The following is a 24,376-nucleotide window of genomic DNA, read 5'->3' as shown; positions in this document are numbered from 1 at the left end:
ACCTGGAGGAACGGGAAGATGAGTCAGAGAGCAGTACTGCAGGGATTTGTCAGGTACGGCCACAGAGCCTTTCTGAAGCAGGTGCTGTGCCTGTGGCTGGTACAGTGACCCTCACAGGACACAGCCCATGCCTGGAAGACCGCTTTTCTTCTCCTGTAGCATGCTGGGTGCTTGGCTTTTCCTTCCTTTTGAGGCTCCCTGGAGGTAGCTTGGAGGCAGCCACACTCTCCCCACAATGCTGTTTAGTCAACTTGAGTTTCGGTTCCAGCCTCCTGCCAGCCCTTTTCCTCAGAGAATTTTCCAGAATGTCAACAGTTCTCTTTAAAGGGCCAGTAGCCCCTGTTACAATTTTTACCTGCTCTCTTGCTCCGTGTGTCCTCTTTCTGTAAATACTGTAGGTGACTTGGTGACCTCATTGGGTTACGGTGCTGGGCTCCTCAGAAAGCTTCCCGTCTTTTTCTTTTGTAAACTGTGTTTATTGTGTGTGCCTGCATGTGCTATGGTGCACATGAGGAGGTCAGAGGACAACTTGGTAGATTTGGTTCTCCCCTTCTACCCTGTGGGCCCCAGGCATTGAACTCAGGTTTTCAGGTTTGGCAGCATGCCCACGGAACTGTCTTGCTGGCCCACGTCCCCAGGCTTTGTCACACTTGTTAGCATAAATGCGTACAGTGATTTTTGACATGTATCCAGGCAGCAAGATACCGCTGCCGTTGGGCTTTAGAGCTATTAGCTTTGCAGGCCTGCTGGTCTGCGAACATGCAGTTAGAATGAGTCTAGTCTCAGGTTGCTGAATCCCACAGGGCAGTGCTTCTGACATGTGCTGAAGTTCTAATCCTCTCCCCTTTTCTCCTCTTTTTTTCTCCCTCCCTCCCTCCCTCCCTCCCTCTCTCCCTTCTATAAGAGCTTGTTCAGACCCCTGCAATAATTCTCACATTGAAATTTTGAATGAAACTGAGGATTTTTTTTTGAGTGTGTTAACTTTCTGTTGCTGTGATCAAAACCTTGCTTGAGAGCAATTAACCTAAAAAGGAAAAAGATGTATATGATGTGTGTGTGTGTGTGTGTGTGTGTGTGGAGAGAGAGAGAGAGAGAGAGAGAGAGAGAGAGAGAGAGAGAGGAACACCTTGGTTTGGGAGGTTTCAGTCTCATTGTTCTGGGCATGTAGTGATGTCGTGCATTGAGGCTGGAGTAAGCAGTGGATAAAGTTGATTGGCCTCACCTCCTAAATGTTCCTTCACCTTACAGCACTGCCATAGGCTGAGAAGCCTAGCCCTTACACCTTCATCTTTGAGGAACATTCTATACTTCAAATATAGCACTGACTCAATCTCACGACCTGAGCTAGGAGGCCTCAGACTCTCTCCATACCAGCTTCTCATACCATGGTAGCTGTTTCTGTCCCCTTGTGAGGTGGCAGGGTGAGATGAATGTCTTAGGGCCTCTTCTTCAAAGTCCCATTCTGTGTTGTCCTCTGTATTCTACTGGAGAAGAGTTATCGAGCCCAAGGCCGCCTCTACTGATGCAGGGAATGGAGAGGGGAGCACCAGGAATCGCGGGTATATCTGAGTGTTTTTTACACAGTTTGTAAAGGAGTGGGCACTTCCACTTGAGGACAGCCTTGCTCTGAAGAGCCATTCCCTTCCTTCCTCACATCCGTCAGCTGTGCGTACTTGGTGCAAGAATGGCTGTTTTCTAGTCAAGAAGTTTTCGTTGCATGGAGCCCTGAGTTCCTGTAGTTTTTCAGATGCCAGTGTCCTGCCATCTTCACTGGTCTATAGTGTCATCGGGCTGAACTTGACTGTGTGTCCTGAGCTGACTAATCATGAGTTGACAGGAGTAGGAGATAGTCCCCTGAGTTGGGACTTGGTGTCATTGGTACTCTTTCAGCTGAGCTGGATCTGTAGTCCAGGCCTTGGGCCACTCCCAATTTCTACTCCCTGCCTTCATAACACTGAACCTTTCCACCTCTAGCCACTCCCATGGAAGAGATAGCTGTGCCCGTATTTAAATCCACTGCTGATTTGTAAGAGGACAGAGCAATGGACCTTGTCCGGCCCCGTGGGCCTCCACCATGCCTCGGATGCAGTAATGGAGTGTGACTTAGACACTCAGAGTGGAAAACTGAGGGGAAAAAGTTACAGAGAGCTGGCAGAATGTCCCTGAATCCGACTGTGGAACTGAATAGTGGAAAAGGCTTAGAGGGTAGGAATTAGGGTCGAGGAGACAAAGGGGGAAGAGGGACAGGATACAGAAGAATGGGTCATGACAGGAATATGTGGGAGATGACGTGGGAATGTTTAGAATTCTCACTTAAAATGTAGGTGGGGAAGGGCTGTTGCATATTTGTACACATGCCTTGGCTATCCATTGTTCAGAGTCTTCTGCAGGACACTGATGTGTTTCCATAGTCAGTGATAACGAGCACGTCACAGAAGCAGGAAGTTGGTGGAGGGGGAAGCTGTACTTGAGTGCACCTTGGCTGTGAACCTGGAACTGCTCTTTTTTCTCTTTTTTGGATTTTTCGAGACAGGGTTTCTCTGTAGCTTTTTGGTTCCTGTCCTGGAACTAGCTCTTGTAGACCAGGCTGGCCTTGAACTCACAGAGATCCGCCTGCCTCTGCCTCCCCAGTGCTGGGATTAAAGGCGTGCGCCACCACCGCCCAGCTCCTGGAACTGCTCTTAAAAACAAACAAACAAACAACAGCAAAAACCTAACAAAGTCTTCCAGAAATGTCTAACACAAAATCTTGTCTGAGAGTTGGGACAGGGATCCAAGGATGAGCAATAATTTCTGGGGTACTAGGAGCTAAGTGGGCAGTTCCATATGCTAGGCCCCTCTTCCTGCCAAGTCACTAAAGCTGCATGCCATGAATGGGGTCTGTGGTCGAGAATGGTGTTGGTGGTCTCTCTTAGTCCATGGGTGCCCTATTGTGTCACTAGTACTGATTCGAATTACAAATACATCCTAGGGACTGGAAGACATACGTAAATAATTCAGAGGATAATGACCAAGATAGTGAGATCCCTGACTTAGGACTTCCTTGTCCATGTGGACAGCTGGTGTGTATGAAACCTGGGTTACACTGGCTCCCCGTGGAGGAGGAACGTGATTTCCCAGCCCAGCGGTCACATTCTTTGAGGGATGGCAGCTGCAGGGGTAGATAGTGCGAGTAGATAAGGAGCTGCCATCTAAGGGGAAAGGCAGACCCCAGCATTTGGGCATTTGGGGTAGAATCGAAATATGTCTTTTGTTGTTTTGCTTTCCAGGAGGAGCATTTTGATAGCTCCAATATTTCAGAGACGTTGTGGGCTCATGTCATCTGGTACTTCTTACAGTTGGTTTAGGAGCATTCAAAACCCTTGCCATCAGGCGAGCTTCTTCGGGGACCTTTGCTTTGTCATGTGTGGCTTGGGCCTGATATCGTGCACCAGGTCAGAAAAGTCGGTGCTCAGGAAAAGGCACATACACAGTATCTGGAATCGCCTCTGTTGTATAACAGCCGAACAGTACATTAATTGCAGGAAGAGATTTGGAAAGTTGTATTTGGCCTGGCTTCTTCTGCCTGCCTCTTCTGCATTGTGCAGTCTGTCTCCGAATAATATTTTTATTGTCGACGTCAAGTCACCTTAGATAAATATTTGGTTCCACTAAAGTCATAAACAAGGACCAAAATATCATGCATAGATTTTATGAAAGTAATAACCTGCTTCATAAAGTCCAGTTGCTCAGCCCCGGGCCCTCTGCATGTGGTAGGTTAGTCACACACCTTTTCCCTGCTTCCTTGCTCAGTGCTGATGGCTGCTTATCTCTAGTTAAGTTTGTCATTTTCAGGAAACACAGATAAGAAATCTTTACTGTTTAAAAAATGATTTTTATTGGACCTTAGAGAGCGAGTGAGCTTTCTCATGACAGCTGCTGTGGACAGTTAGTGCTCAAGGAAGGCCCTCTCCGCTCCCCATCTCCCAGCTGCTGGCTGCTCACCGCATACAATGTCACATCTTCCTAGTAATACACGTCTATATCTTTGTGAGTTTGCAGAACAGAACAGAAACTCATGGGTTTGTTCATCTTAGAAATGGCAGCAAGCTGGATTTGTGTCCTCTACCTATGACTTCTGTTGTTAAATTCCCTTTAACTGTTTGTCTATTCTGAGACTTCTGTAGAAGTTGGGGTTCCCCTTCATTCTTTGTGGTGCTGGCCATGCAAGTGTTCTATGGAGCCACAACCTCGAGGAAGTGTGTATTTCAAAAAAGAAAGGAAGGAAGGAAAGAAAGAAAATACTTTATGTTTCAAAAGGAAAAACTTTAAGTAAACTAGAAGACGTCACCCACTCGTCAGATGTAGTCAGTATTTCTTTGGTTTTTTTTTTTTTTTTTTTTTGGTTTTTTGAGACAGGGTTTCTCTGTGGCTTTGGAGTCTGTCCTGGAACTAGCTCTGTAGGCCAGGCTGGTCTGGAACTCACAGAGATCCGCCTGCCTCTGCCTCCCGAGTGCTGGGATTAAAGGCGTGCGCCACCATCGCCCGGCCTGTAGTCAGTATTTCTGCCATCTTTTCTAGATACTTTGTTGCATAGATGCTGCCATTGACTTTTTAAAATATTAAGTGTTGTGTGTGCCCAAGCATGTGCAGGTGTGCCTCTGTCAGGGCTGGTGTGGTGGTGAGGGGGAGGAGCAGAGGACAGCTTGGGAGTTGGTTCTCTGCTGCCATCTTGTGGGATCTGGGATCCCCAGCTGTGAGTGTCAACTTGTTGCTAAGCCATAACTTCAGCCCTGTTGCCTTTAAAAAAATAATGAGATGCTGCATAGAGAGGCAGGCTCCCTGCTACATCAGCCTTTGGTTTTCTGTTGGACGGGACTATGTCCCGGGATGGGCAGCAGGTCACGTTGTGGAGCTTCTCTTTACACGCTTCATGAAGTTTCCCCTCCAGACCACCATGCCTGCTCTCCTCCATTTAGCAGAGAGATGGTCATGCAAGCAGACTTGTGTCCTGTGGGGGTGACTTATGAATCATTGGCAGAAGCCCCTATCATTCTTGTCCACATTCCATTGGCCAGAACTTAATCATATGATGTCTCCCTAACCATAAGGAAGTCTGGGAAATGTAGTCTAGCTGTGAGTCTTGTGAGAAAGGTGAAACAGCTTATCAGCAACTTGCTTAGCTACTAACTCATTTTTAATTTTGCATTTTCTTTTTGATTGTTGTTTGTTTGTTTGTGGAGCAGGGCTTCTCTTTGTAGCGGGCCTGGCTCCCTATGGTGGGTCACTCTGTAGACCAAGCTGTCATCAAACTTACAGAGATCCGCCTGCCTGTGCCTTTCAGGTGTTGGGATTAAAGGAGTGTGCCACTACCATCCTGCAGTTTTTCTTTTTTTAACTGGACACTTTATTTTGTTACATTTTTAATTTGGTTTGTTGTTGTTGTTTTTGGTGTTTTTTGTTTTTGTTTTGTTTTGAGACAAGGTCTCTATGTAGTTCTGGCTGTCTTGGAACTCACTATGTAGATCCGGCTGGTCTTGAATTTAAAGAGATCCACCTGCCTCCACCTCTCCCATGCTGGAGTTAAGGTGTATACCCCACACCAGGTTGGGAGTCAGATACCTCATTTTGAACTTTGGTTTTGTGACTTTGTGTTGTTGAGACAGTGTTTAACTGTTCTGTCCCTGTTGGCCTGGAGCCCATGATTGACTTTCCGTGGTCTTTGAGTACCAGGATTACAGGAACACACCACCATGTGCCCTGCGGAACATACTTTTGTTTGCTCGGTTTGGTCACTTACATATCTCTACTCTGCTGGAAGCCTCACCACGCTCTTTGCCTCCTGTCCCTGCTGTCTGTTCCCTATAAGCCATGCTTGTCACCCACTTTTTATAGCTCCCATCAATATGATTGGCATTAGTCCACCCTCTTCCAAGGATTCCTGTCTGGTCTCTGACCCCACCACACCCCAGTGCCCTTTGGGGCATGTTCTTAACTGGTCTGTCCCTGTGTCCCTGGGTTTGCTGTCAGCCTTGCCTGAAACTTCCTACTCCACCTCAACACTGCTTCCCAGGTCTCCACTCAGACATCTTCTCTGCAGAGTGGCCTTTCTTTACCACTGGCCACGCTTGGTTGGTTGCTTCACTGACTGTCACGGCTCCAGAGCATGTACTGCCAGCCATCAGAAATTGTGTCACACTGTGTATTTCCAGTCTGTCCTTCTGCCTCTCTTTTAGACTCTGGAGTTCTCTGAGGCAGGAACTCCGTCTTACTTACATCTGTGTCCCAAGATACTGTATGGTGGGTATTCAGTAAGTGCTCATTGGGTGGAGGGACATCACAATATACTGTGTGTGTGAGTATACCTGTTTTAAAAACATTTTTTTTTTTTTTGAGAATTACATGCAATAGAGTTTGGTCACATTCTTTCCTTTCCTCCAACTCTTCCCAGATCCTCCACCACCTCCCTACCCCACCAAACTTCAAAACTACACACACACACACACACACACACACACACACACACACACACGGAATACTATTTATGTTGGGCAACTCCTCCTGGGTGTGGCGCTGCCCTGGAATGTGGTTGATAGACCCAATGAATGACACTCCATTGAAGGAAGTGGATTTTCCTCTTTCCCAGACATTTTCAATTGCAAATAGCTTCTTGGTTAGGGGTGGAACTTGTTCTGCTTTGCCTTCTCTGTGCTGGGATTTCTGTCTGGCTTGATCTTCTGCAGTGCGCCCCCTGTGTGCTGCCACAGTGTCTGTGAGCCCGTAGGTGCACAGTCCTGTTGTATCTGGAAGACACTGTTTCATCACCTCTGGCACTTACAGTCATTCCACCCCTTCTTGCATAGATCCCTGAACCTTAAGGGGAGGGGTCCAAATAAAGGCATCCTATTCTGGGCTGAACGTTCCAAAGTCTGTCACTTTCCGCACATTGTCTAATTGTGGGACTCTGTTTAAATTCTCATCTGTTGCAGGAAGTGTCTCTGATAAAGGTTGAGCAACCTATTGATCCGGCGTTCTGGCTGGAACTCTGGGTCCAAACTCCAACTATGTTCGTTCAGCATCATAGTGGTGGGGGTGTGGCAGGTGAGCAGGCAGAGGAGAGACTATGGAGGTCTTAGGGTCAAGCTTTGCATGGTCCTGGTCTCAGGACCCAGTGCTTAGTGAACTGACTCTGGAAATTCCTCCTTCAAGGTCTGGTTGGAATTCTAGATTCAGCCTCCAAGCAGTCTTTATTACATATTTGTGTGTGTGTGTGTGTGTGTGTGTGTGTGCGCACGCGCGCGTGCATGTGCATGTACAAGAACATGTGTGAAGGGCTGAGGTTGATGTAGGGTCTTGTTCAGGAGTTTTGCACCTTACCTTTGAGACAAGATCTCTTGCTGAACATGGAGCTAAGTCTCTCATTGAAATGGTTTGTCTAGGAACTCTCAAGGGTCCATCTTATCGCTACTTCCTATTCACTGAGATTGTAGGCGTGTGGTACTGTACCCAGAGGTGGTGTATTCTATTATTTTTTGGTCTGCCTTCCTTCCTTCCTTCCTTCCTTCCTTCCTTCCTTTCTAGGGATATAAACTCTCAGGTTGTCTAGTTTGGCTGAGCCACATCTCCAGTTATTTTATGCCCTTTAGATGAATTAGCTGTCTGTTGTAGAAGCTTTTTAGATTTCATTTCAGATGAAAATGAGTCTTGACTGCCAACCCTCAAGACATTTTTTGTTTGTTTTTATATTTATATATGACTTAAAAGATATTTCAGTGTGTGTGTGAGGGTGTGGGTATGTTTGTCTGGGTGTGGGTGTGTGCGCGTGTGCACGCGTGCCATGGTACATATGTAGAGATCAGAAACTAGCCTTCCACTTTGAAATCACTGCATACACATACTAGCTTTTCTGGGAGTTTCTGAGATTCTCTCTTCACCTCTGTCTTGCAATGGGAGCCCTGGAATTACAGATATGCCCCTGTGCCAGGGCTCTAAGGATCTGAGTTCAAGTCCTCACATTTGGTGTGACAAGTGCTTCTGTTCATTGTTCCTTCTCCCTTATCCTCATGTGCGATTTCCTTGTTTTTCTTTTTCTCCTCCTTTTTGTCGTTCTGTTTTGTTTTTTCAAGACATAGTTTCTCTTGTGTAACAGCCCTGACTGTCCTGGCCCTCACTCTGTAGACCTGGCCAGCCCTCAAACTCAGATCAGCCTGCTTCTACCTCCTGAGTGTTGGGATTTAGGGTGTGTGCCTCCACGCCTGGGGTGATTTACTTTGGATTGGTTTATAAATGAGATTCTGTCTAACAAAGAGCATGAATGAAATTTTAGGGGATTTAGAGATACCCCCTGCCAATCCCTTAGCAAGCTCTTGCTGGGCTGTGTTTCCTGTTTTACGCAGGCTTTGGGGAGCTGCCTCTTAGAAGCAGGGGAAGCCTGGCTGCAGGGCAGGTTGACCTCAGTATCTTCCTTATATTTTGACTTAGATTTCAGAACAGGTGCTCACATTTACTAAGTGAAAGAACTGATTTCCCTTAGAAAATTCTAGCTTCCTCTTTATTTCAGCTTATTTTTCATCATTTACTCATGTAAATGTTGCCTGATTTTTTTCTTAGTTTGGGAAGCAGGCTGCCTAAGTAGGACCCTTCATTCAATGGGAATGCAGATGCCCGTCTTCCCACCTGGTTACAGTTGGGTCGAGGTCCCTATCAAATAATCTTTGTTGAGCAAGACTCTCCCCATGGTTTCTGAAAATTCTGAGAGGAGCGTGAAGAGTTTCTCACCAGCATGCTTTTCTTCTGTTCTGTGGTGAGTGACCATCAGTCCCTCGAGCTCCATCATAGACATTATCTCTCCATCTTCACAGCCACCATTGCAGGTGTGGACAGCCACAGCTGTGTCTGAGCTGAACCTAAGCAGCACTAGTGGCTTTACAGGCTCCTGCTCCTCTACCTCGGGGTCATTCACACCTTTGCTACCAGGTGTCCCTTGAGTGGCATCTGTCACCTTTTCTAACAGTTTCCATCCATTGTGGTATCTTCAAATTCCACTCCCCTGTCCCCCACTCCCATCTACAACCCGCAGCATAGCTGCATTTAGGAGACTTGTTGGCTCCAGTATTGAGGTTCCTTGTGCCCTCTTTGATTAGGCATGGATCCATTCATTTGGTAGGTACATGGTTAACTCTCCGTTTTTATGCATTGGGCACCAGCAAGCCACATACCCTTGTCAGACAAAGAATTCTGCAGAAGTACGTTAACCAGATTTTGATCCATGTATAAAAAATGGTTTCACTGTGTCATCCCTCAATATGAGAAGGCTCTGGGAGGCACCATGTGACCAGGGGCAAAGGATAGCTTGGCAAGAAAGAGAAAAGAGCCTGCAGAACACCATGTGCCACAGAAAGAATTCTTGATCTCTGGTCTGTAAATATACAAGAGACAGGACAGGGCGATTCCAGCAACACTCAGAGGCACTTTGGTAGCCGCATGGGAGACTGTTGTACTAAGGTAGCATGGTGTCTTGGTTATCCCTGCCGAATCTGCCCTTACATTCCCTCTCCTGATCACCCCTTTGTGGATGTCCAACACTGCTGTTGTTTTGGATGCTGGGGAGTGAGCCCAGGTCTAGGAAAGCACCGCCGAGCTGATGGCCCCAGCACAGACATGTTGAGAGATCTTGCTTTACGTTTTTGCATCCTTCTCTGCATTTTGTGGAAGCAGTGTTACATCAGGGAGGGAGAGAGGAAAAGTGGGGGAGGGTGGATTCGTGGTGGAGGGGTGGAAGACTCCTGAGGTGTAAGTCATCTCAAGCACACGGTGTGGTTGGCCCGTATGTATTGTGGGTCGGTGGTTCATTAGCAAAGGCAGGGTACCAGATTTGATCCACCTTTTGTTTTTCTGTCTTTCTCCTTCATTGTTATGATGTCATATAGGTCTTCCCGGGTCTTAACTTACTTGGCAGATGAATTTTTAGTTGCCTCTCTCCGACTGCTCAGCACTAGTGTTCCAAGGGCTCCATTCCTGGTCATCACCTCCTTTTGTTCTTCCTGGTTAACTCTCCACATGCTACCGTCTGTCACACCGACCTCCAGCCCTCTGCTAACTAGCTCTCAAGTCTCAGCTCAGACCCAGCCTTTCTCCCATTGGCCATCTGATTTGCTGCCTAGGCATGTTGGACACGGCTTTTCATCTCAGTTTATGTTACTAGTGACCCAAACTCAGACTTTTGTGTCCTTGGCTCAGTCTTCCTTCTATGCCACACCTCTATCCTCAGGTGTTCCTCAACCTTTGACCTCTCACCTGCTGCCAGTGTGCTGGTGTCGGTTACTTTTAGTAAGTAGACCTAGGAACGATTTCTGTTTTTTATCTGAAGACCAAGTGCGGTGCCCACTGTGTAAAAGATACTTAAATACTAGACTGAGTGAAAGGAGTTGATGACTGGATGGATGATGGAAAGTTGACTAGCCAGTTTGAGGTTACCTTTCAGAATGAGGCTGTTACTTCTTTATATCAGAAATAGGGAATTATTTTTGCTCAGTAAAACTGCAGCTTGAAAAACACTTGGTTGTTTTGTTTTAGAAATATTTCACCACATAAAACTTCCTTCTTTTCTATCTCTGGTCACATTTATAAATACATACACTTGAAGGATAGAATTACAGTGATTTTGGTACCTGGTTATTAGAAGATAACACCTCAGTGGCTCCCGTGGTTGTGTTCTGGGTACAGCTGGGCAATATTTCCACAAATATCAGAAGTAATTGATATTAATGACCTGCCTACTTAGACTTGAACTTGTGCTTTGTTAATCTGCATGCTGCAGCTTCCAGAATCTTAACATCTTTTTCCTTTGTGTGTCCATTGTCATTCCTCAGAATGCTATCTATCTACCTTGGTGTTCTGTTTGTTTTGTTTTGTTTTTTTCTTTAAAAACAGTCTTTCACTGGTGTGGAATCCAACAAGTCAGATAGACTTGCTGTTCGGTGAGCCCCAGGGATCCACCTATCCTGCCTTCCCAGCACTGGGATTACAAACTCATGCCATGCCTGGTTCTTCTCTGTGGGTTCTGGGGATTGATTTAGGTCCCCATGCTTGTGTAGCTGACTCTTTGCTGACTGAGCTATCTTGCCAGCCTCCCGTCCAGATTTATATATACACAATCAGGGTCTTGATACGTAGCCCTCACTAGCCTGTACCTCACTGTGTAAGTGGTCTGAAACTTGTACTGAGTTTCAGGATTATGTCACCGTGCCTGGTTGGAGTCTGAGCATTGTAGACCAGCTGTGCCACCTTCTGAACTTAACTGTGAGCAGGAATTGCCAGAGCTTGAACTGAAGTATATTTCAATGTCAGACTGAGTAGAAATTGCCCACTTGAAGCTTCCAGTTGAGACAGTTTTCTATTAAGGGTCAGTTTTAACCTTGTTATTTTCCCCTTTCTCTTTCTAACAGGGGGAATCCCGTATTCTCAGAGTAAAAGTTGTTTCTGGAATTGACCTCGCCAAAAAGGACATATTTGGAGCCAGGTATGTTTGATTTTTTTGTGTGTTTGGGGGAACGGGACAGGATGGTCTTCTGGAGAAGTTGGTAAACTTTTAGTGGGTGGTGTTGGGGATTGAACCTAGGGCTTTGTGCATGTCAAGTTCTCAACAACTAAATACATTCCCAGTCCCCCTTTACTTCTTCTGTTGAGACAGCAGCTCACTAAGTTGCCTAGGCTGGCTTTGAACTTGTGGTCCTCTTGTCTCTGCCTCTTGGATCCTGGAGTTAATAGGCCTGAGCCAGAAGGCCTGGCTGGTAAAAGCTTTTCAAAGTTAGATGCACATCTTTCCCACCTCCAAGGCTTTTGCAGTGCCACCTGGGAGGTTGGTTTAGTGCCTAATGGTGATGCAGGTAGTCAAGGGTAGTATTTGCGTGGGTATCTAATTGTGATCTCTAACTGTATCTCCTTGGTAGCTAGCCGATTCCCCCATGTACGCTGCTGACTGCTTGAGGATAGGTTCTAGTGGAATTTTCTTCCTCCCCTCAGTTTGGGAATATGACTCTGCTTATTTTTAACACATCCGCTGGTTGTGGCTCCATGGATTCTGGCAACTCTGAATCAGAAATATTTGGGGAAAAAATGATGTTGGTATCGATCATGTAGAGTGTTTTATCCTCATCTGATAATATTTCTTAAGCAGTACAGTACAACAGTGATTATATAATGTTTAGGCTAAATATTAGGAGAGATATAAATGTGATTTAAACTATATGGGAAAATATGCATTGGTTATTTGCAAACACCACAGCATAAAATTTTATATAAGTAACATGAGTATCTATCTGAGATTTGGGATCCTTGGGAGGAACTGGAACAATTCTCTACAGATGCGGAGGGAAGGCCTTTCTTGGTTTTGTTTTTGTGCTTTTAGTTCCTAACTAGGATAATCTAAAACCATATTCTGTTTTTTAAACTGAATTTCCTTACACATGTAGTTGACGTACAGGGATGGGGTGACATGGGTGATGCTGGCGATTGCTGTTTTCTTACTGATGCCCTGGCTGAGTGGCAGTGTGAGCCTTCTGTGTGCATTAGCGCTTGCGTTTCCCATACTGCTCGTGATACTCCCTGGCCTTTTTGGCCACTTATGCTCTCCCTAGGGTGTGGCACTGTGTTATGAGCAGGGGACAGAATGATGGTGAAACAGCTTGAACAGATTTGAGCCAGACTTTGGAGCACAGTGCTCCTGAGCTTTGACCCAGTTGAGACCTAGCAGTGTTCAAGCCTAGCTTTCTCATTTATTGTTGAGGTGGTTTGACAGTGTGCACAGAAAGCCCAGCTGCTCCCTAACACCACCACCAGACTGGCAGTTTTAGAAGAATAAGTAGACAACATTCTATCCCTTCTCCAAGGCTCTTTTTATTTTGTGTTGGAATGCTCTCGAGGGCAGGTGGCTGCCAAGGAGTCATGTCATCAGGTTCCTGCTGGCCCCCTGTGTTTTAGCCCTATGGCCATCTTTTGTCTGTACCTCTGCCTGGCAGGAGACCCTGCATGCTGAGGCCTCTTCCCGTGTCGCTCTCTGACTTCCCCCACCCACCCAGAGAAAGCATCTTCTGCCTGTCAGTGATGTCGCCCCCCTGTTGTCTAACTGACTAGATGTCACACACCACTGAATGCTGCCTATTAAAAATAATAAGTTTATAGACTGAAACCTAGAACTGAAGCAAATGTTGGAGGGTTGTTTACAGACCTTTCCTTCTTTCCCTCTAGCTCTCTGGATGTGTCCCAGAGAGGCTTGAGTGTCTGCAAACCTGTCCCCTCCCGGCACTGACAGTAGCCTGTGCTGTGGGGGATGAGTGAGAGGTGCACACTCCACCCAGATGGTTTTTTCCTTTGACTGTGAACTCAAACTGCAGGGTTGGCTGCCTGCCTATGCACGAGCAGAGAGGAACCTGTCCAGGAGGTGGGGACAGGAAAAGCCCGTGTTTCCCTTCTTCCTTTCCAGGGCAACCCTGTCGTTGGTTCCAGGAATCCCCACTCCTGCTAATCTGAAATGACACCCTTTCCATGAATCCTGGAATTCTAAAGTTCCATCCCTATCAAAACACCACCTTATATCCTGCCCCCTCCCATTCAGCTCAGATGACCTTTAGAAAACTATTTTTAATTGTGCGTAGGTGTCCGCGTGCCATGCTGTGCATGCAGAAGCAGGAGGACACCTTGGTAGAGCTGGCTCTCTCCTTTCACCTTTAAGTGAGTTTGGGGGCCTGTGCTCAGGTGCCAAACTTACAAGTGTCCTGTAGCCAGGCCCTTCTGCTACCCTTTTTCCTTTCTTAACCCCTTAACTGCCACAGACAACACAGTGGCTTTTCAGCGTCTGTTCCCGGTTATCTGGAGGCTTCTAATAGTTCCTTCACTTATTAGTATTATTATTTCACATATTAGTATTATTATTTTACTTATTATTGAGTTAAGTTATTCAGCAGAGGCATTTTAACACAGGGCGCTGCCCCTCCTTCCCTTCCTTCCAGGAGATCTCTGCTCTTAGAAGTGGGATTTAGAAAGTCCTCTTGCCAATGGGGTTTTCTTTTCCCATTTTTTCTTTTTTGGTCTTGTTTTAACCTAAGTCCTTTGTATTAAAAAAAAAAAAAATTAGCCATGGACTGGAGAGAAGATGCCGAGGGCCAGGTTGAATTTCCAGAACCTACACAGTGGCTCACAACTGTCCACAACCCCATTTCCAGGGTCTCCAGCACCCTCTTCTGAATTCTTCAGGCACCAGGCCTATGTGTGGTATACACACACACATATATATACACACACATGCACACACACACACACACACAAACGCAATACATACATGCATATCTATACACATATGTTCATACACATATACATGCGTGCACACATACACATACATATGTATACACATGCACATATGCACCCACACACAGGCAAAACACTCAATTACATAAAACTAAATAAGTAGGTTTTAAAAGACATTTTTAAAAAAAAAACTGAATTTGCAGTCCTGTTTCTTAGTTTGTCAGTAAGATCTGGTTAAAATTGGATTCAGAATTTTAGAGGAACTCAGGAAATTTCAGTCCTAAATTCTTCCAATCAGTATGAAAACAGGGACTTTTCTTAGAGAGTAGATAAAAAGGAAGATGCAAGTTAGAAAGACAAAGAGTATAGCCTGATGGATCAGTGCCAGGAAGGGACCCAGAAATGGAGGGCCCCTCCATTCTAGACCAGTAAATGAGAATGCCCCACCACCTTTCTCCCCTCCTCTCTCCTCCCCTCTCCTCTTCTCTGAACATGAAGGACGCGGTGGTTGGTCCAGGCTGGGGCAGGTTGGCATCTTGCTCTGGACTCCTACTCTTACCATCAGAGTGACAGGGCCCTGGACTGGAGACTCCAATCTGTACTGGCACCAGCAGCAGCCTGAGGAATTCTTTTCAGAACCTGTGTGCCCGTGGAGGTCAGAGGATAGCTGTTCTCTTATTTAGTACAGGTCTTAGGTATTGAGTTACCATTAGCCTTGATGGTAGGCCCCCTCTGAGCTGTCTCCTGCCCCTGGAGTCGGAATCTGTTAGGAAGACATTTTAACAAAGAGTTAAACCTGAGGATTAGCAGAAAGAGGCAGTCAGGGGAAGTGACTAGGCTCAAAGGGTTTCCAAGACTCTTTCCCCCACTTCTGTATTTTGGGGTCATAAAGTGGCTCCTGGGATGCCTTGGGTAGAATAACAGTCTGATGAAACTTTGGGTACAAGGGTTGCACAATGAGGTAAAGATATGTCCTTTGCCATGGGGTTTCCTGTGAGAGTATCCGAGAATTGCAGGTTTTCAGCTGGGCAGGGATTAAAGCATCGTTGGTCACCTGTGCTTAGGCTATAGCCATGGACCATGGCTATGATAGCATTCTTCCCCTGAAGTATCTCTGTACAGCAGCATTGTCATGTCTTGTGTAGATGACCTCCAAAGCAAATATTGTTAATGTACTGAAATTCTTGACTCTTCAACCAGACTCTGGGGTGAAGGGGCCTTTTCCTTTCCGGGGTTCCCCTATTTCCTCCCCCCTTTTAATTTACTTCTTTGCTGTTTTCTGTTTGCTCTGTGGTTTAATACTTTGTCTCATGACTTTGTATTTCCCCGATGGCCTTCATTCTCTTTCCTCCTGACCTTAACACATCTTTCAAAACCATGGCATGTCCATGAAGCAGATAGCTGTACCCCGCAGTGGAAGGCTGGAGTCCAGGGAGAGCCCTCAGTGGTCAGTCAGAGGAAACTCTGAGGTGTCGTTAGACCTTGGTCATAAGCACAAGTACAGGTTTTGCAATGTGTTCCCTTCCGTTCACTGTGTCCTTCAGAGCCCTGGGCCAGCAAGCGTCCTCCCCTCACCCCCAGCCTGTCTCCTCAGTGTTCTCTAACCCAGGTCTCACCAGATCCCAGTCTCTCAGGCAGAAGTTAGGGTAGGAGTTGGAACTCTCACTGTGGAAAGAGAACAGTGGAAGTTCCTTGACCCAAGACATGACAGGGAGTGATGGTGTGGAAGACCGGGGAGACTGCATGGTAACTTTGGGGTCCTTGTGGAGACAGTACTTCCCCCGTCTTTGTCTTTCTGACCTGGTGGTGTCAGCTGCCAAAGGCTCTAAGACCTGGTGTTGGTAGAGCTGCCCTGTGGCAGCCTAGTGTTCCCTCAGCGGGAATTCACCAGTGCTTTCTTGAGAGGCCTGTGCCGAGATGCCCTTCTCCCTTTTGGTTCCCTGGGCCACAGTCCAGCCCTCAGGATGCAAGATTGTTTTTCATCTCCACTGTGGCCAAGTCCAGGGCTATTAAAGGGATCCTTTGTTCAGAGCAGATCGGCCGTCTGAGCACTGGGGCTGGCTGCCCATGTGGAGAATGGATGTGCTAGAGGTGGGGGTTTCCCTGCCAGCCTCACCTGGAGGTCAGAAAGGAACAGCCACATAGTTCTCCACCTGAAATTGGAACAGTTCTGTCTGAAATCAGCGCTGTATAGAATGGGATGTCAAGGCATAAGGGGCCAGTGGAGTCTTTTGTCACCTGGGTCACAGGCATCCAGTCTTGATTTTCTCAACAATGACAGAAATGTTAGGTGATTCTTTTTTCTCCCCTCCAAGTTCATTGTTTGTTTGAGACAGTCTTGCTCTGTCCAATTGACAAGGCTAGCCGTAAGCTCTTGTTGGTCATGCCTCTGCCTCCTGTGGGCTGGGCTCCCATGCCTGGCTCCGGAACAGTGCAGGGCGAAAGATAATCTAACCCTTAGGAAAATGAGAGGCCAAGGGAACACTGAAGCGCTGTCAACTGCAGGGTCACGGTGAAGCCTGGCTGCTTCTGAGGCTCTTTGTTCCAGCAGCCTCCCCAGGCTCGCAACTCTGCCTTGACCTCATGCAACTTTGGCTGGTACATTTGTATGTGTGTGTGTATTCATGCCCTGTGTGTATGTGTGTGTGTACCCAAGTGTGTATGCCTTCGTGTGTGTGTGTGTATGTATGCCTGTGTGTGTACCCGAGTGTGTATGCCTGTGTGTGTATGTATGCCCGTGTGTGTATCTGAGTGTGTACGCCTGTGTGTGTATGTATGCCCGTGTGTGTACGTGTGTGTACCCGAGCGTGTATGCCCTTGTGTGTGTATACCCAAGTGTGTACGCCCGTGTGCCTTTGTTTCCTTGTGTTCAGTTCACGGTGGCTTTTTTTTTTTTTTTTTTTTTTTGAAACAGGGCCTCTCTCTGGCCTGGACCTCACTGATTAGGCTAGTCTAGTAGGCCAGGAAGCCCTAGGGATCCAGCTGTGTCCACCTCCCCAGCACTGGGATCACAAGTATGTACCCTCACGCTTGGCGTTTTGGTCATGTGTTCTGGAAATTGACCTCAAGTCCTCGTGCGTGTGTGGCAATCACTTTACTGACTAAGTTTTCCCCACAGTCCCTTGGCTGTCAGCTTTGTTAGCTTCACCTCTCATGGCCAGGACTGAACTTTATTTTTCCCCTTGCAGAGCTTGCTGCAGCCTCTAGTGTCCCTGAGAAATAACTTAATTAAAGTCTGTGCGAACGGGGCCCACTCCTTCTCTGCTTCCCGAACCCTTCTACTGTGACTGGAAACTCATATTCTAAATGCGCCCTGAAGTTGTTGCTTCTTGTATTGGCCTCTGCTTTTCACCTTGCCTGGATTCTGTTTCCATCCCGTGTGGCAGTTGCTCCCTTGTTTCTTTCTCCTTGGCCTGTTCCGATGGCAGCAAGCCTGTAGAGGTCCCTTCCCTGCAGTGACCCGTAGCTCAAGGAGGCAGAGCCGCTGTTGTCCCTAGTCTACAGTGAGTCCCTGCGGCTCTTCCTCCGGCTCTCACCTTGTGTTTAGACACCGCAGCCTTGCTCCATCACTGTCGCAGGTCCGGGCTGGGATGTTACCGGAGTCAGTATACTGACTTGAACTCCTTAAGGGCAGTGTGATTGGAGTGTCCAGTGGCCCAGGGCTGCCAGCCAGGCATGGGTGTTTTCTTCCTCCTAGAGGTGCCATGGGCTCCTTATCCTTCTCCCTTGGGCATTCAGGGGAAGTTCCTGTTCTGATTTTCACAGGGGCTCTGGGGACGTAGCAGAGGACGCTCACTAGAAGTCACAAGCCAAGTTAGTGTGGAGAGAGGAGGCTAAGGGAAGCAGGCTCAGGGCTGGCAGGCAAGGAATGCTGGGCTAGTAGAAAAGCGGGCATTTGATGCTGATATTTGTACACATACCTCACGGACGGATGCAGTCATGTGACAGTAGATCCCAGAAGTTTCTCTTTGGATAAACAAGGCCACATTGGGCCTAGGCATGAGGGTCAAGGCCCTTACACCAACCCCTTAGCATTAGGAGTCAGGAAAGAGCCAAGGACGTGAGAGATGGCTGAGGGGAGCCCATAGGTGCTAGGGGTCGCCTCGGCCATTATCCTGCTCACATGGAGCCAGTGAGCTAGGTGTTGCTAGAGAATTGAGAGCACCTCTGAAGCAGCAGCCGGAACTCAGTCAGCAGGTGCAGGTGGGATCAGCAGGCTTCTCCCTTTACCCAGGGAGTCCTCGTGGATACTCTCCAATGGGGCAGGCACAGGTCCTGCCGTCGGAACCACAGTGAAGTGTGCAGTCAGGGTAGGTGAGGCAGGAGGGCAGTGAGTCACGGTATCTCATGCTTATTGTACACACGGCCCGTGAGGACACCGGCCCACACAGATGACACAACAGCCTGTGGATGTCCTCATGCCAACAGAGGCCTTTTGTGATGGCAGGGACTATGGAAGGTACCGCATCTTTGGTACCACCTTGAGCTGAAAATGAAGCTTCAACTTCTAGTCTAAGTCAGTAAGTACCTGGGCCTCAGTTTGAGTCTTGGCGTACAGTTATCAGAGTCCAAGACTTTGACATTGTGGATATAAATACCTTACACAGCATGAAGTGGCCATGTAGACAGGTTGATCCCTTGCAGCTGACGCCTTTGGGGCACTTAGACGTACAAGGATCTTGGTTAGGTGTTAGCATTTGTGACCTGGGTCACCTTGGCCTATGTGTTCTTCAGATCCTTGTTCAGGCTTCTTGACAAAGGGTACAGTCTGAAGAATTGGTTGGGCGGGGGGGGGGAATCTCTCCTGTTAAGACATTAATGTCTGTGCTGGAGGTTTACTTCTGTGTGGTGTGGCTCTTTGCACTGGCCGTGCACACACTAACGAACACTGCATAAGTGCCTGGGCTGAAGGTTTGAACTGTTTACACACAGTGTGCATTGTTGGTTTTCTCTGTTGTAGGAACTTAGGCAAGCAAGAGCCAGTCAGTCACGGGTGGAATGCTGCTCTTGAGGGGTGAACGTTCAGGCATGGGCTGGGTCCTCAGAGCAGGTAACCAGTGGAGATCTTGCACACTGAGGAGTATGATCAAACTACTTACTGTCCGTGGAAATCCATGGTAGCTGACAGGCACTCTTTGAATTGGGACTGTTAGATTTAGTATAGATGTGCTTTACTAGGATGATCTGGAAGTTTCCTCTTAAACGTAGAACACCTGTTCTTTCTCAGCTAAGCTTGAGGCTCTAGACGTCGGATCTTTTGTCATAGGTGTAAGCAAGAACCGAATAAGGTCAAGTTTTCTATAACTCTCCCAGCTTCTCCTTCTTGGGGTCTTCTTGATCTGAAGTTTCAGGAGAAGAATCGGAGACAGTACAGTTACCCTTTAAAATGAAAACAGACTGGCTCTGGGAGCTCATGTTTTCTTATGGAACTTTGAAATAGTTTTGTTTCTGAAAGGTCAGAGTGTGTGGGGAGCCCTTAAAAGACTGGGTCACTGTCATGTGTGGGGAGCCCTTAGCACTGACTTGCACATGGTTGGGTCACTGCCATGTGTGGAAAACCTTTAAAAGATTGGGTCACTGCCAGTGTGTGGGGAGCCCTTAGCACTGACTTGCACATGGTTGGGTCACCGTCATTTGTTCCTTTGACTTCCTCTAGTTTGACTTCTGAAACAAAGGGGCTGATGGTCTTTGGAATTACAACATGTAGAAAATGCCCTCTGCTCTCTGATTAGGAATCATGAGACCTTAATGCCCACCTCCCTGTATGTAATAAAGGCCCACTGCCCTAAGGCACCGGCTCACGTTGGCCTCCCTTATCTAGATCTGAGTTACTGTTTTCCTGTGTTGGCATCACCAGTTTCCCCCAAGAGTATTCAAAGGCAAAGGACAATTAACATGATCTTAGTCCCTAAATGCTTCAACCCTTATCTCCAAAATCAACAAATAATGCCTCTGTAACCACAGAACCGTCTCACAAATGAAAAGTAATTGCCTGATAGACACCATTACCTAGTCCATTAACTGCAGTCCCGTAACTGTCTCTAAAATGCCTTTTCCAGCTGGGCTGTTAAAAGTGGACTGAGATGCCCAGATTGCACCTAATCCGTAGGTTTGTTGGACTCTGCTCTAGACTGGTTTCTCTCCTCCTCTGAATGACTGGTAGGTAGGCTTCGCACTTACCGCATCAGATTGTTTCCCGGTGATGCCACCAATTAATGTATCCATGTGCTTGTCTGAGTTTGGTTTCTGTTACCGTGACAAAACACCATGGCCAAAAATCAACTTGGGAAAGGAATGTGTTTCTTTAACGGCTTGAAGGTGACAGTCCTTTATGGAGGGAAGCCATGGCCGGCCCTCAAGACAAGTGCTTCGGGACAGAGGAACATGTTGGAGGAACACTGTCTACAGGTTTGCTTGCCCTGGCTTCAACTGTCTTTCTTAAAAAGCTGGGCCCACTTGTCTAGGGATGGCACTGCCTACAGTGGACTGGCCCCTCCTCCATCAATTAAGCAATTAAGAAAATACCATACAGATAAAGCTACAGGCCAGTGTGATCTAGGAAACTCCTCAGCTGAGATTTCTTTTTCCTAAGTGGCCCGGGGAAGTTGACAGCTGAAGCAAACAATGACAGTGCCCTCTTTCTTCTGTGTTTCCTGTATATTAGACATGGAATTTAAATCCAGGCGACACATCACAGTATCTGGCCGTGCCATTGCCAGGAGTGCCAAGATGGTTCTTGGGTTGGATCCCACCATTGTCAAGTATTTTTCCTCTAAAATGACAATAAGTAATTAATCAGTGAGGTAATTTGTTGGCTGTATTTTATAATATTTATGTAGATTATTAGTTTGTTTTGTCCCAAAAGATTGGTGGTTTGTTTTGCTTGTTTTTTTTTTTTTTTTTTTTTGCACGCTTTTGGAAATACCACATAAGACAGCCCACCTTCTTTGGTTTGGGCTGTAAATACCCTTAGTCCCCCTTGACCAGGCTACAGTAAGGGGACTATTGACCTCCATGGACTAGAACTCCACAGGTCTGTTTATTTGCTTGTGGTTTTCTAAGACAAAATAATCTGAGCTAACTTTTGGAAGATTTTTTATTAAAACTCCAAATTTCCAGGCTTCTCAGAGTTCGTGGTGATCTAGACAGGCTAGAGTCGGTGTGAGGGCCTGCAGCTGGATTTCCCCTCTAGGTAGCACTCACTGGGCCCTTTGAGTTCCAGCGACCTCATCCTTCTTGTATTACACCCCGGCTATCTTTGGTGGTAGACCTGAGCCTGTGTTTGGTGTTTCCCCTGTGCAAGTGTCTCTTGAATAGACAGAGCGGACTGACATCTCCAGAGCCTGTGTGTAGGGCCTGTAGCTTCTTCCCCAGCCTCCATTTCCCTCTGGCAGCCCATTGGAGCAGCCTGTGTCCCAGGCGTTGCTGGGAAACACAACAGCTGCAATGATCTTTGAACCAAAATGTGTTTGTCTTAAAACCTTCACATCAGGCAGCGGATTGATGCTACGATTCATATGGAATCCCTAAGAACCCACCCAGGAAAACACCAAAATGACCTGAAAGTGTAGTAACCTCCTCTCCCAGTTTACCTGTTAACATCTACATGGTTGTTGCCATTTTATCTTCACTTCCTGGTCTTTATATGGACGAGTGCAATCTCCTTTAACAGTATGTAGTACATAGCTTGGAATAGCATCCGTTTCCTGGAGGTGAAGGAGTGTGGCAAGTTGGTGAACGCCCAGGGCAGCTGTCTCTGGGCTGTCAGACCCCCAGGCTTGCTGTGCTCAGTCCCATCAGCATAGGCCTTCCCCAGGGATCTTGAATCATGGAGAAAAGACGATGGTGTGTCTGGTGTACATTCTTACAAGACCAGGATTTCTGTCTGAACACTTAAAATAATACTTCTTTCTAAGTTGTGGGTTTGGGGGAAGGGAACATCCCTGAAGTTGTTTATTAGTAAAATAATAAAGTGTGTCCCCCGCTTTTCCTGCTCTCCCCATCTGTGAATATATTAAGATTTATAAAGAGCAAAAATAACAGGACTCGTTCCTTCCTGATTTCTAAACTGCAGTGCTATTGTGGTCGCAGGGAAGCTGATGTAGTTTCAGGACCTGCTTGGCTCTCATTAGGTGCTTGATGGATTTCACTGGTGTGGCCAGCGTGGAGAAGCAGCTGACGTTCTGTGTGTGGTTCAGACTTGATCCTCACAGGCAGCCAGGGCAGAGTGAGGATCGTCATGGGTAAAGAAGGCGAATGCAGTCTTTGGCTCTCTCTGGAGTGCTAGGTGCACTCTCTCTGTCTCCCTCCAGCCATGTGCCCCTCTTTCTCCTCATAGTTTCATTGAGTGCCTGGCCCTGAGCGTATGCCTGAGAATTCAAGTATAAGGACCAGGGGAATTGCTCTCATGGGTGGCGAAAGGGATCCCTCCCACATTCATCCCCCAAGGAGGAGGAAAAAGTGCACCCTCCGCCAGTGACCCATTTCCACTCCTCTGGCTATTCTTTACCATAACCAGAGTGCAGCCCAGGAGGCCTTGGGGTGGGGGTGGAGGGAGAGGGCGCTCCCTAGAACTGCCACGTGTTTGCACTGTTGAAAATTAAGTGTTCCTCTGTACCTAAAATCAGGCTTTTAAAAATGCGCAGGACAGAATCCATTTTGAAAACTGGTCAATGGATTCCACAATTCATGCGCATATGGTGTTTGCACGTGTGTGGGTTCACATGGATAGATGGGTATATATGCATGTGTGTATGAAAGGCTGAAGGTGATCTTGGGTACTTTCCTCTTGTTTATTGAAAAGGTGTCTTTTTGAACTCAGAGCTCATTGGTTCCAGCTCGCCCCGTCCCTGCCTTCCTGTTGGGATTACAGCCAGCTACCTGCCTGGCTTTTCCATGGTTTCTGGGAATCTGAACTCTGGTACTTGTGCCGGAAGGTACTTCATTCACTAAATCATCTCCCCTTAGCTCGTCTAAGATACTGTGTTTCTCAGATCTCATAGATGATAGGGAAATGGGTACAGATAGGCAACAGATTATCTGAGGCTTAATCTACTGAGAAGCATTGTCATGTACTTATCAAATTATTTTCTGATAAAGCTTGAAAGACAACCATTTTTCAGACTAAGTAAAAGAATAGGTTCTGAAATGGAGAATAAAACCCTTCCCGAGGTTTATGTAGTTATCTAAGTCAGAAGCCACTGCAGTGTGTTTGTATGTGTTTCTGTTTTTTTTTTTTTCCAGTAAAGGTTCACATAGATAGTTGAGCTTTAGCAGGACGTAAGCCTCTTGACAGCATCATAGAGCATGTTCGAACAATATATAAGCTGTGGAAAGCACAGACTCCCCTTCATGATTTGGATGAAATCCACAACGGTGAAATGGTAATGGGATAACAGGATCGACGGCGCCCATATTTCTTTGACCCCTGAGATTGGCAGCCCAAAGGCGGGGTTTATGGTGTGTAGAATGTGGCTGGACAGAAAGGGTCTGTTACAGAAATAGAAACCGACTGATCAGGACCCCAGCAGAGTCTGTCTGTTCAGACCCTTCCTGAACCCTCAGTTTTAGCATCCCTTCATCCCCTTGGGCCGAGGGTCTTCATTTATTGATGGCGCATTGCTACACAGAAAAGCAGTGACCGTTAGAGAAAGGCTGTTATAGTTTATGGCTGGCTTTGAAGAAAAGAGGTTCTGGTTTTCTGACTTGAAGAAGAGCCATCGTTTCTTTCCAGCTTGCTTCATGGGTGAGGACAATGTGGATGAGAGCGTCACTGAAAACCTTGCTTCAGAGACTTTTCATTTGGGCATATTGTTCCTGGAGTCCCAGCTAAATAAATGGTTATGTGCCAGTAGCCTGCAGGAGTGTATTGTATGGGGTATTGATTTTCCATAGCAGATAGATTTAGAACCAGGAGGAGGGTATCAATGGTATTTGGTCATGGTTTCCAAATTAAATTATTTAATGGAGCTTCCACTGGTGGATGACAAAGAATAATTTTGTTAGTGTTGACTTTTAGAGCATGAGGAAGTTGGATTCCTAGATATTATAGCAGCTTTTATTTATTTTTCTTTTCAAGGGCAGCAAGCTTAAA

At 46.8% G+C, this 24,376-nt stretch overlaps 1 protein-coding gene across 3 annotated transcripts in view; it reads left to right on the top strand.

Annotated features, from left to right (window-relative positions):
* LOC121440679 (E3 ubiquitin-protein ligase NEDD4-like) overlaps window positions 1-24,376 on the top strand; it is a 323,668-nt gene that overhangs the window by 92,719 nt on the left and 206,573 nt on the right. For all 3 annotated transcript variants that reach the window (XM_041641480.1, XM_041641476.1, XM_041641477.1), the window contains exon 2: window positions 11,427-11,500. In XM_041641480.1, coding sequence (XP_041497414.1) covers window positions 11,427-11,500 — 74 coding nt within the window. The remainder of the gene's footprint in view (window positions 1-11,426; window positions 11,501-24,376) is intronic.

Source organism: Microtus oregoni, unplaced genomic scaffold, assembly GCF_018167655.1.
Source record: "Microtus oregoni isolate MIOR12 unplaced genomic scaffold, Mior012 000069F_ref0000032, whole genome shotgun sequence".
NCBI lineage: Eukaryota > Metazoa > Chordata > Mammalia > Rodentia > Cricetidae > Microtus > Microtus oregoni.
The sequence above is the reverse complement of the archived record's forward strand: the minus strand, read 5'-3'. Positions and strand labels throughout refer to the sequence as shown.